Here is a 12,420-nt window from a genome sequence, read left to right on the forward strand (position 1 = left end):
ACAGATAATGGTATTTTACTAATAAATCTTAATTATTGTTACTTTGGCGTTAACTTTATTCAACACGTTTCACAAAGCTGGAAAAGTCCTCAGAACGTCAATAGGTTTCCAGGTCAAAATAATGAAAGGAATAACCTAATTCTATTCAAACGCAAGTTGAAGGTTAAACTCTAATAATAACCCGTGATAACTTTTGTAAAGATCATAAAAATTACGAGTTAATTTATCACTACAATTATGACCTTAATAGTAAGTGTATTAATGCTATGAAATTGTGGATTTTTGATATGTTTCTAATGTTAATTGACCAATTAGTATATGTACATGTACTAGTAGAGCACCTTGTGAAAGAGTTCGTCCACGGAAATACTGCCACCTTACCTATTTCTGCCATCAAGCTGTAATTTGAGCATTACTGAGTTTCGGTTTTAAAAGGTAAGAAGGTGCTAGTGAACCTACACTCTTAGGTCTTTACGATTTAGAGCTCTGAGTAGCAATTGCGACTAATATGTCTACACGTGTTGCTTATATGAGACGCTCTACTTATACGACCTGACACCTTGATAACTTAAAATATTCTACTTCAAAATCGTCTTCATTATCATCTACTAATGGCCCAAAAGTCACCAAATGCCATGCGAACGGTTTCTTGCAACTCCAACATTTCGTTTTACCATAGTGTTATAAGATAAATATGCTATTTCCACATAAACGTAGCAACGTGGCTTGGCTGTGGCTTTGATGTCGATGCTTGTATGTGTGCGCGCCCGCCGCGCGCCGTGTACGGACGTACACATTCGCATAATCTCACAATGCATTCGCGTTGCATAGCGCTGGTTGTCTCACGCGTTTTTCAATATTATGTGAAAGTGTGCGTCCTTACACGTGTACACATACAAACCGCGCTGTTGCGTTTGTACAAAGTACAAATGTTTGTTGAAGTTACCATACTTGTGTTATTATACTAAGGTTCTACTCTAGCAACAATTTTATAAATTATGTCATTTTTGCTTGTCTCAAGTAATTTGTATAGACTTAATGATGAGGTAAAATAAGTATAATATGCAAATCTACTATACACTTTCACTTTACTACGCTTTCTCAACAATTTTGACACTGCTGTTGTTATTGTACTTAATGATACAAAGTAACTTAAATTGAAAGTAAAAACAAAAGTTTGGACACTTTTATATCTAATTGAAATAGAATAATGGTGACTAGTTTTTATCAACGTGTTTTAAATTTGTGTATTAATATTTATTTGAAAATACAGCTTTTGATATCGTTAACTGTACTCAGATAGTTAAATACCAAAGCCAAAGTGTGAAATATGGAAAAGAATATTTATTACCTTTTGAAGTTTAACTTATACTCATCTTACGTTGATGTTTTTTAACATCAACGTAAGTGGTTTTCCACGTGCTGTTTTTTATGTTATGAATTTAGTGACAAAGTGAGTTTCGACGAAATTATTATCAATTTTGCTACTTAAACGAAAAATGGAATACTTTTTATAATTTTGTGTTCTAAATAGTAGGTATGTTTGCTTATAGACTTGCACACTGGTTTTAATCATCTCTGAGGTCCCGGATTCGATCCCCGACGGGTTAATATAGAAAAACTAACTTTTCTGTATTGCTTCGGGTCTGGGTGTTTGTGGTATTGTCGTTGTTTCCAATTTTCATTCTTACTCTGGGATCAGAGCATTGTTGATTTGTTGAATATTTACTGCACTAACAATGGTAATATTGCTATAAGCGTCATGACTTTATTACTCCACAAAGTCTGCGGATATTGTGAAGTACATGCGGGTGAAGGCCAATGCTACTCTGAGCGTCGAGCTGTTGGAGTCCCGTCACAGTGTGAATTAATTTGTGAGTACCAACTTAATACCCATCGACCTTCATAAAGGAGGACTTCTGGCCGAAGGGTGTCATGTTGCCAGACACCCACGTTGCGTCACACGTCGCTGTCCATATGTGTAAATAAATGAATAAACGCTCAGGCGATACATGCAGCCGTAGACGCATACCACACCTAGAGGTGCCGGTGATGATTTTATACCGATTTATCGGATATCGAAGTTATGACAGGTAAAAGAACTAATATTAATTGCTATTTCGGTAACTACTCTAGCAAACCATAAAGTTTTTAATGCCTGGGTCTGTCATTTAAAAAAAATAAACAATTTCAAAAATACGTCACGACAATCGTGTGTGTTATTGTTTGGGCTGGTGATTTCGGTGTTTATTTATTGAAAACATACCGTAAGTAGCGTTTTTTAAGTTTACCCTGAATATAAATGTTTATAAACTATACTTTAAGGAGTAATTTCATGGTAAACGTTAGAACCACTCAAACGGAATATTATCATATTTATCCAAGTAGACCAAAAATTTCATTAGTGCTATTTAAGTGCAGGATTTGCGGTGTATTGCTGCATTTTATTTGTGATGTTTTTGTTGGTAGTACGAAGGGTATTTATTTAGCAATGCAGAATAATAATTTTTATTTATAAAAACTTGTATTTAAACTGAATCCTTTTCTAATTTGCGAAACCAAATAGCCGCCATTTTGCGGTAGAAGGAGCGCATCGCGTGAGCGGATAAATAGAGTTTGTAACACCACCTACGAGAAATATTTGTAACCTCGCCTTCTGTATCATCGATCGCCGGCTGCCGCTTCCACCGGGTGAGACGTTGAGTTGATATCGAAGAACGAGCGCGATTACGTCTCTAACGTCGATCATACTACGAACAACGTCAATAAATGCCGTTGAACATATGGAAATTCAAGCGTCTTTCTTCATCTTCCCTCGCTTCGTAAACCTATTACAATTTTTAATAAATTATTATGTATGTTAGTCTATAAGGTGACTTATGAACTAAGTAGCCGATCGTCGATGCTAAAAGATAATGGAGAAAGAGGAAACCGATATTATGAAACCGCACACGATTGTACTCATCGACAAAGTCGCTGTGCATACGGTGCTTAAAATTTAAATATAGCTTGATTACCCATCAACTATCACTCGATCATTAGGCTTCACTTGAGACTTGTAAAAAATTCCGCTTATGAATGAAGGTCAGTGTGTCCTAATCAATCAAATGCATGGTCTTGGTAACATGAGTTCGTATTGTGCATCTGGTTGTTACTTGTTATGCATGATGAAGGAGTAGAATGAAACTCGTGAAGATGCTGGATATATATAATCATTGTATCATTTAATTATTGATATTTATATACTGTATAAAATTGAGGAATGTATATATGCTGCCTCTTAACTCCGGACTAAGTTCCCATATTCAAATATTTATTGCTCAATTCCCTTAATGGTGTCAATGATTACATGTAGTTAATAAACCAGACCTTGACAAGCATCTCAAAAGCTGAGTTAAATGTCACCCTATATAAATGTAATACCGAAATTGACATCTGTTTTTAACCGACTTCAAAAAAGGATGGGGTTCTCAATTCGACTGTACTTTTTTGTATATATGTTACGATATTACTTCGGCGTTTGTGAACTGATTTTCATGATTGTTTTTTTAAAGGGGTTACCTCAGTGTTAGTCCCTTTTAAATTGGAAGTAAATATTCCACCTCTAAGCGTGGCAAATTAGGGGATGAATTCGGTATCGCGCATTTTCCGGTAACCGATTTCAATAAAACTTAGCAAATAGATGTAATTCGACGTACTTTTGAGGTCGTTATTTCTTTATAAAAAAGTTATAATTATTATTTATTTTATTTCTTATTTTACACACATAAGCTAGCAACAATCATTACAGGACTAGTGTAGCCAAAATTATCACTTGTTCAACGTTATTTACAAACATTAATATTATATTAAAAAATTCTATTGTATCTACTAAAATTATATCATACCATATTAAACTACAAACTGATGTTATACTCCATAACGTATTACAAATAAAGTTATTGAACTCACACAGAGAATGTGCCTGCACATAGGTAAATTTTCCCATCAATAACATCATCAGTGGTGCCCTGTCCAGCAGATTGGTTCTCCCACGAGGAATGGTCAACAACTGAGACCAGCGCCCCGCTTACCCATCAGGAACGCAAAGACCCACACAACTCAAAATCTCTGCATTGCATGTCTTGCCTCTTAACAATTGAAATACATGCAAAACCAATGCTAATTCCCTCCGTACCCCCACTTCGTTGCACCCCACCATACCCAGAATTATGATACCAAACGATGAGATGAACAAGTCTCACGTCTAGTGGTAAGCCACATGCCTAACCATGGCAGTAGCAGTGCCACTCGGAGCTTAAAATTGTAAAGCACTGAAGGACACTGTCACTGCGCCCATCACCCTGAGAAATACGTTGACAAGTCCCATGTAATTGTTTATTAACACCTACCCACTAGCAGTAAAGCTCCTTCTGAAAGAGGTCGTCCAGGGAAGTGCCTACTACCACCTTTCTTATCTATGTCGTCAAGCAGTCCGGTGAGCATTACAGCATTTCGCTTTTGAATGGCAAGGGTGATAATGATTCTTGATGCGCAGAATTCGTGGCAGTGGTAACGGCCTCTTGAGTGTTATTGTATTCAGGGCCCTGGGCTCGTTTTAAGGGCACTGGATTCGAATGCATGTCAGTGACAGTTAGAAGAATAATTATTTGTAATACTAAGTCTATTTTTAAATATTCTGCTACTAGCCCTTATGGATGAATGTCTATATAATATCTTTGAATTGAAAAAAAAGATATATTTTTAGCCCCACACCGAAGAATTAGTAGTGACTACCATAAAGAGTACTATGAAATACAACACAGTAATGAGCAATAATACTCAAGCAACTTACCCCCTTCTACCTCACAAATGAGCAAAACGTTGGATCCTTCGTTATACGGCTCGACTAATTTCGTCCGGTCTCGTCTCTTCGCGTCGTAAATTGTTGGCCGACTCGGCGGGACTGCAAAAAAAAGTATTAATGAAGTGTCTGATTTTATTTCATCTCTTTAATCCCAAAAGTCTTTTTTAAAATATACTAAAAAACTTATTCTTAATTTGAAAATTTACTTCAAGTCAATCATGACTGAGGCTGATTCTCTTTTAAAGTTGTTAAATTTATATAATAGCAAACTGACGAAATTCAGAATTTAATATTTTTGATAAACTGTCAAAACAAATTACAGGGTCAAGAGCACGTCAAGTTTGACACTTAAGATTTAAATTCACCTCTACGTCGTCTGCGTTAAGAATGGTCCAAATTTCAAAATGTCCAGTTTGATGTAATCTTAAGTGTACGTTATTATTATGATCTATTTTGTCAGTGTCACAAAAAACACTTCTCGAATTTTATCACTATTTTAGCAATGTAACTATTTTACGATTCTACATCGCGTATATTTATTTTCTCAAACAACACAACGCAACGTTGAGGTCTCTTTGCTTACGCTTCTCGGTAACTTGGTGATGACTTTACCATCTCAGTCAACCGCGACCAGGGGACCAAAAACATTGATTTGTTTGAAAAAAAAAACGCGATATTGAAGGAGCGACATTATGTTATATAAGGCATATCCTTTTTTATTTGTACGGAGATGTGAATATTATTTATGTAACAAGTTTAAAAAAAATGTTACTCAAGAAAGGACAGTTAATAACATGTCGTTATCAATTACAATACCAACACGTAAACGTAGAATTACTATCGCTTTCGGTGGTAATTTTTTGCATAAAATTGACCAGGAACGATTGATCGGTCCGTCGCGTCGGTTTGCAAGTTCCTGAAGCTGGGTTCACAAATCTTTCACTTGATTGCATCGGCATAAAAATCTGCCTTCCGCGCAAAGCCGTTCACAAGTCTTCCTCTTTGCGTTGCGGAGAGACTAGCGCGCATGGGCGGCGCCTTGCCTTTGTTTGGGTTGTCGACACTCTCGAACCAGCTGCTGCTCTGTGATTGGTCAGTGTTGTCCTCCGCAAACGTTCCTTGTTGCTTGCGTGGAAATATCAAGCTTGCTAGAACATCAAACTCACGCAACGCAAATAAATCCAACGGAAAGCAACAGTGAACAGTCCTACCTGCGCGTACGCGACAGATCCTTGCGTATGCGCGAAGCGAGTCACGCAAGCAAGCGAAAAACGCAAGTGAAAGACTGTGAATAGGGTACAAAGTGTAATAAATGAGCCCATTAATATTGTAAAAACACTGGTTACTAGAAGCAAGCAGCAATTAGAAATATTTTTCATCATCATCATCATCATCAACCAATTTAGGGATTTGAGGGTTTAGGCCATAGTCCGCCACGCTGGCACTGGCTGGTTTTTCGAGGGTTGTAAACCTTCTTCGACGTGTAGATTTCCTTCACCGAAAAGATCAAATTAAATTTTGCACATATATTCCGGGAAATTCTGAGGGGCTAGCCCGAATTAGAACTCACAGCTTCTGCTCGAGAGTCGGTAGGTCAAACCACTACATAGAACACCACGGCTTAAAAAGATTTAATTAAAAAAACACCATATCTCAATTTCTTATTTCGTAATCACTTTTCTATACTTTGTCGAGCAACCCCTAGAGATTCTTGCTAAATCTTCTCAAGGGAATCTGCCTTAATCATTTTCGATTTCAAGTGTAATTTACTTAAAGAAATTTTGAATATGAATTGGGATTATGTCTTCCAGATAGGAAAGTTTTACCTAAAAGGTCTATCCAATATACCGTAGGATAATGGTCACAATTTATAGCCTCTTCGATGCCTGACCAAAACTTATAAGGTAGTGGACTTATTTTATCGACTATCGAATATCGATTATCGAGCTATCTATGTAGTAATTTCTAAGCAAACTCAACATATTCGTAAGGGTTTTTATTGACTAGATTCTATGAACAATAGATAATTAAAATGTAATGTACTAATTAACACTCAGAAAAAATTCTAATAAATATTCGTTCCGTGGCTTAGTTGGTATAGCGTCTGGCACGGTATGCAAGAAGACGTCGATTCGAATCCGACCGGATCGAAGGACTTTTTTCTGAGTGTTTGATCTTTGTATTAATAATTATAACAAACTAGTGGTGTAATTTCACAAAAAATAATTGAATATCAATTCAATAAAAATTTAATTAATACAGTGAATAGCGACATCTCTCGCCAGGACTGGTAACTGTAAAGGTACTAACTGGGTGATAAATCTGTCATAGATTTCGAATAGATGTCGCTACGACTAAAAAGTCGTTGAAAGACCAAGTACAAAGACACGACGCGAGCACATAGAAAAATTCGTGAGGTCCGTTGGTTCGTTCCGTGGCTTAGTTGGTATAGCGTCTGACACGGTATGCAAGAAGACGTCGGTTCGAATCCGACCGGATCGAAGGAATTTTTTCTGAGTGTTCGAACTTTGTATTAATAATTGTAATGTAGTAGTTTATCATTTATCGAAGTAACGAATTAATGATGCTGTTGCACAAGTTCTTTGAAAAAAAAACGATATTTTAATAATTTTTAAGAATGTAATTAATTAACCTGTATAAAAAATCTCTACGAGGTCAATAGGCTTCATTAATCATGAAATCGATAAAGCGATTGTTGATTAACCGGGACGTACGATCGCTGTCTAATTTTCGTTCAGAAAACGAAGACAAGGCATTAGTACAATACTCACTTATAACGGTAAAGTTGACCTTCAAATTCCTGGTAGGCGAATTTTTAAAGTCAACTCTGCATCGGTACATCCCAGCGTCAGTGGCTTGCACGTTGTCTACCATTAAAACAGCTGGAGTGGCACCGCCGCGGAAGTACGCGCGATTTCCGAAAACCGTTGGTGAAGACCAGAGTTTTGGCTGATTGAAGGTACGCCCACGGATGTCATAACTAGGAATCATAACAGAAATTTAACTAGGCAATATGGGTATTTATTGTTATAACGGAGCATAGAGATTTTCGCAAAACCAACTACATCAAAGAATATATTCCACACAGAAACTTAAAAAAGCGCGCACATGAATACTTTACCAACATAAATCCCTGCGTAAGCGGTAGACGCTCGAATAAAGAATCGTGTGCGTGGGAATGAGGGTCAGCAGACGTGCTTTTTATTATGATCATTTATTTGCTTGATGGCGAAAAGCGCCATCTACATCCAATAAATCATTCGGCAATATCGGAACAGACGCTTGTTAGTACGCTTATGGAGCGCTAGATGGGGATGACACGCTATGCCACGATTTTGTAAGATGACAGACAAACCGGTTATTATCCTTTACGGAATTTTAAAAAGCTAACCCCTAATTCATTAACATTATAATAGAACCTCCCAACAATGGTACTTACTTTTTATTTTGAGTAAAGGCTCTCTAGAGAAAGTTTTAACCTGGTTATGTAAATACCTATTTGTGATTAAGAAAGACGTGGAACACACGTAAACAATCTGCGAGACAAATATATTATTAGCCTTACTTTAGTAGTCATTACCAGACTAGTACTAAGTACGGAAACGTAAGATAATAAGGTCTATAAATTTTACCTGTAAAGAGGTTCTCCGTCCCCCTCAGTTTTGAACCACAGCACCATGACCACTGCGTCATCAGAGTGCAGTGGCTGAATATCACAGGGTAACGACGCTTTCTTCCCCAGCACTCCTTGCACGTCCGATATTGGCACTGTGGAAGAAAGATCTCGATTACTTTCTCGACATCAACCGAAGTTATCAAAAACTTTGAACTAATAGGAAAACTGTCATCAGTCAATAAATATTAATTGCCGAATATTAAGGAACGTTTCAGAAGAATTTACAATGTCGTTATACCACGAAAATGTATTCGCTGCCCATTTGTACAACTATTGTATAGATATTCACTGTATCGCATGTGCTATTCTAACAATGCTAGAAACTGAAGTAAAAAATGTGTAACGTACTACCTACACATACAAATTTATAGTTACAATCAGTATTTATGCATTTATTTTAACTGGTGTCTTGTATTCATATCTAGAGACTTCTCAATGATACATTATTATTATCACTTGAATTTGATTTGTTCTTTTCAAATATAAACACAAGACAGGCAATGACTAAACGCCATTTCAGCATTTTACGTGACTGGCAATGATATATTTTTTTAAATTAAATTGTCTTACATGGGCATCGCTACTGTTAATTTTTTACCTTGTATTTGTTTGTTTTGCTACCCTTTTTTGTTGTCAAACGTATCATACCATATATTATTGGAATTTTGATGGCGTTTTATAATACAATCAAATTATAGACTGATGAAAATTTATCTAATACCAGTCCCGAAATACAATCAACAAGGCAACAAATATACTTGGAAAATCACGTGAAATCTAAAGAGAAATGGGATATAAAATCCAAACCAACACTTGTGTTGTCTTCACAAGCTAACAATGGCTAGCCTGTCTAGCTATCAGACTGCTAAATATAAATAGGACTTAAACAGGACTAGACAGATGCGAAGCTGAGTTTGAATTTTAGATTTAAATGCTAGACTTTCTGTAGGAATTAAAAGTTGAGCTTCGTATTCTCATCCACTTGGATCTAAATAGCGTATATTTATTTTTAAGACCAAAACAATTCACACAATGGTCACCTGACCACGAGACCTGTAACATAGTATAATAACGGCAAGTAGAGCAACTCCCGCCTGTTATTCGGCCCGTAAATACCTGCACTTCGGTCAGAGCGTAGAGTTTTCTTTAGAATTTAAGTAGGTGTATCTATTAGGTAACAGTAGGGCTAGCACGATGAGGCGCGACTTGCGCGAGAGCGACATAAAGCACGAGATCTCTTAGCGAGACTAGCGTTATCTCGCGCTTCATGTATCAAGATTGTTAAGATTTGTTCGAACGAAAGTTTGTTATAATCACACTTTGTTATGAACACTCAGAAAAAATTCCTTCGATCCAGATGATGTTGAGTAATTTCACATAAAAATAATTGAATATCAATTCAATAAAAATTTAAATACAATGAAAAGCGGCATTGCTGTAATTGCCGTAGCTGTAAAGGTATCTAACTGGGTGACGAAATATTTAAGATTTTTCATAGATGGCGCTACGGCTAGAAAGTCGTGGAAAAATCAAATACAAAGAGACACGACAACAAACACATAGAAAAATTCGTGAGGTCCGCTGGTTCGTGCGGTGGCTTAGTTGGTATAGCGTCTGGCACGGTATGCTAGGAGACGTCGGTTCGAATCCCGCCGGATCGAAAGATTTTTTAGTGAGTGTTCGATCTTTGTATTAATAATTATAATTACTTCAGAAAACAAAAAATATACGCGATTTAAATTCAAAAAATGGTTTTGTTTAAAATGTTCAAATTTAAGTTGAAAGTAGAACTACGTACGGTTAGGTTTAGTATGTCGAAATATTTGTCAAATTATCCTTAATGACGAAAGAAGTAATGCCTTCGAGAGCAATCTACAGAACGTAAGATTTTAGTCAATCTCCTCAAGGGACTTTGTCGTAATCATTTTCGATTTCGAACGTAATTTGCTTAAAGAGATTTTAAATTGGAATTAAGACTGTGGCTCTCAGATAGTAAAATTTTGCCTAAAGCATTGACTTAGCCTAAAGGGTCTATTCAATAAAGCAAAGGATAATGGTTACAATATTATCAGACGTATAAGGAAACATCAATACTTTGAAGAATAGAGATAAACCTAGTACTTGATGTAACGGGTTGATTTTTCACAATCAAGGCGCCTATTTTGCTTGGTTTTAAAAACAAGACAAGTAAAATAAAATTTTTGGATTCTATAATGTAGTTACTTATTTCTGCCACCAAGCAGTAGTGTTGCTGACATTACTGCTTGGCGGCAGAAATAAATAATTTTACTTTACAATTACTCACGGCATTACTGTGTTCTGGTTATGAAGGGTAAGGGTACAATTGAAATTACGGGCACACGGAACTTGTCAGCTTTATGTCTTAGGGCGACAGTCCTAACCGCTCACGCGATACATGCAGCCGTAGACGCATACCACACCTAGAGGTGCCGGTGATGATTTTATACCGATTTATGGGATATCGAAGTTATAACAGGTAAAAGAACTAATATTAATTGCTATTTCGGTAACTACTCTAGCAGACCATAAAGTTTTTAATACCTGAGTCTGTCATTTAAAAAAAATAAACAACTTCAAAAATACGTCACGACTATTGTGTGTGTTATTGTTTGGGCTGGTGATTTCGGTGTTTATTTATTGAAAACATACCGTAAGTAGCGTTTTTTAAGTTTACCCTGAAAATAAATGTTTATAAACTATACTTTAAGGAGTAATTTCATGGTAAACATTAGTAAATAAACATTAATAAATTCATGGTAAACATTAGTAGTTGGTAAACATTACCACTCAAACGGAATATTATCATATTTATCCAAGTACACCAAAAATTTCATCAATGCTTTTCAAGTGCAGGATTTGCGGTGTATTACTGCATTTTATTTGAGATGTTTTTGTTGGTAGTACGGAGGGTATTTATTTAGCAATGCAGAATAATAATTTTTATTTATAAAAACTTGTATTTAAACTGAATGCTTTTCTAATTTGCGAAACCTAATAGCCACCATTTTGCGGTAGGAGGAGCGCATCGCGTGAGCGGTTGTAAAAGTATTCATTGCCCTTTAAATTCATGTGTGACTTTGTGGTGACGATTGTCAATAACAGCCAGTTCATTTTTATTCCTCGTATTAATGTTATGTCTCTCAGTACTTTTCTTGAAAAAGTTAACATACATAACATTTTCATAAATGTACTGCGACATTAATGTAATAATGTCAATTTACTTAAATCTCTTTGTCATATTTTCTCGACTGAGGTCACTTCGTAAATTGTTCTTAACAGCGCGCTTCTGCATTAACCCAAAGCAGAATGCATTCGTCATAGGCGGCCCGAAATCTTACGATGGACTTTGGCACTTGGTTTTGGTTGGTTTAATATCATCAGACTTAATCACCGTCCTTACTTGGTTGATATTTCCTTTCAGGCGTACTAAGCGCATTTTCGTCATCTTTTATTATAAGCTCAGCCAAAGAATCGAATTCCTTGCGTGTTCTTGTGTGTTCCGAGCACACACAACCCTAATGTCTTTGAGGTGCGATTGAATAGGCACTTTTTGTGCGAACTCGTTCCATTGTAGATCAAATCTTTGCTTCGGACCCAGGTAATGGTCAAATTTAATATTAAAAATAAAAAAAAACAGAAAAATTTCAGCGGTGCAAGAAACACTATTAAAGAAAATAAAGTCCTTATTCATCGACACCTATATCAAAACATCGCAATCTTCCAATCTTTATAGCGGGGTTTAACATTCCATAACTCGAATATAACGAGCGTACGAGGTTATAAACCATGTATAGGTCAGGTGATTCAGTCCTTTCGTGTTTAGCAACATTATTCATTATGTTGACCTGGATATAAA

At 36.3% G+C, this 12,420-nt stretch overlaps 1 protein-coding gene across 1 annotated transcript in view; it reads right to left on the minus strand.

Annotated features, from left to right (window-relative positions):
* The window catches only part of LOC113228861 (hemicentin-1), a 291,239-nt gene that overhangs the window by 39,986 nt on the left and 238,833 nt on the right, over positions 1-12,420 (minus strand). The window contains exons 2-4 of the mRNA XM_026462282.1: positions 8,500-8,635; positions 7,639-7,847; positions 4,835-4,945 (exon numbers count right to left, since the gene is read on the minus strand). Coding sequence (XP_026318067.1) covers positions 4,835-4,945; positions 7,639-7,847; positions 8,500-8,635 — 456 coding nt within the window. The remainder of the gene's footprint in view (positions 1-4,834; positions 4,946-7,638; positions 7,848-8,499; positions 8,636-12,420) is intronic.

This window comes from Hyposmocoma kahamanoa, unplaced genomic scaffold (genome assembly GCF_003589595.1).
Source record: "Hyposmocoma kahamanoa isolate Upper Pololo Valley unplaced genomic scaffold, ASM358959v1 245, whole genome shotgun sequence".
NCBI lineage: Eukaryota > Metazoa > Arthropoda > Insecta > Lepidoptera > Cosmopterigidae > Hyposmocoma > Hyposmocoma kahamanoa.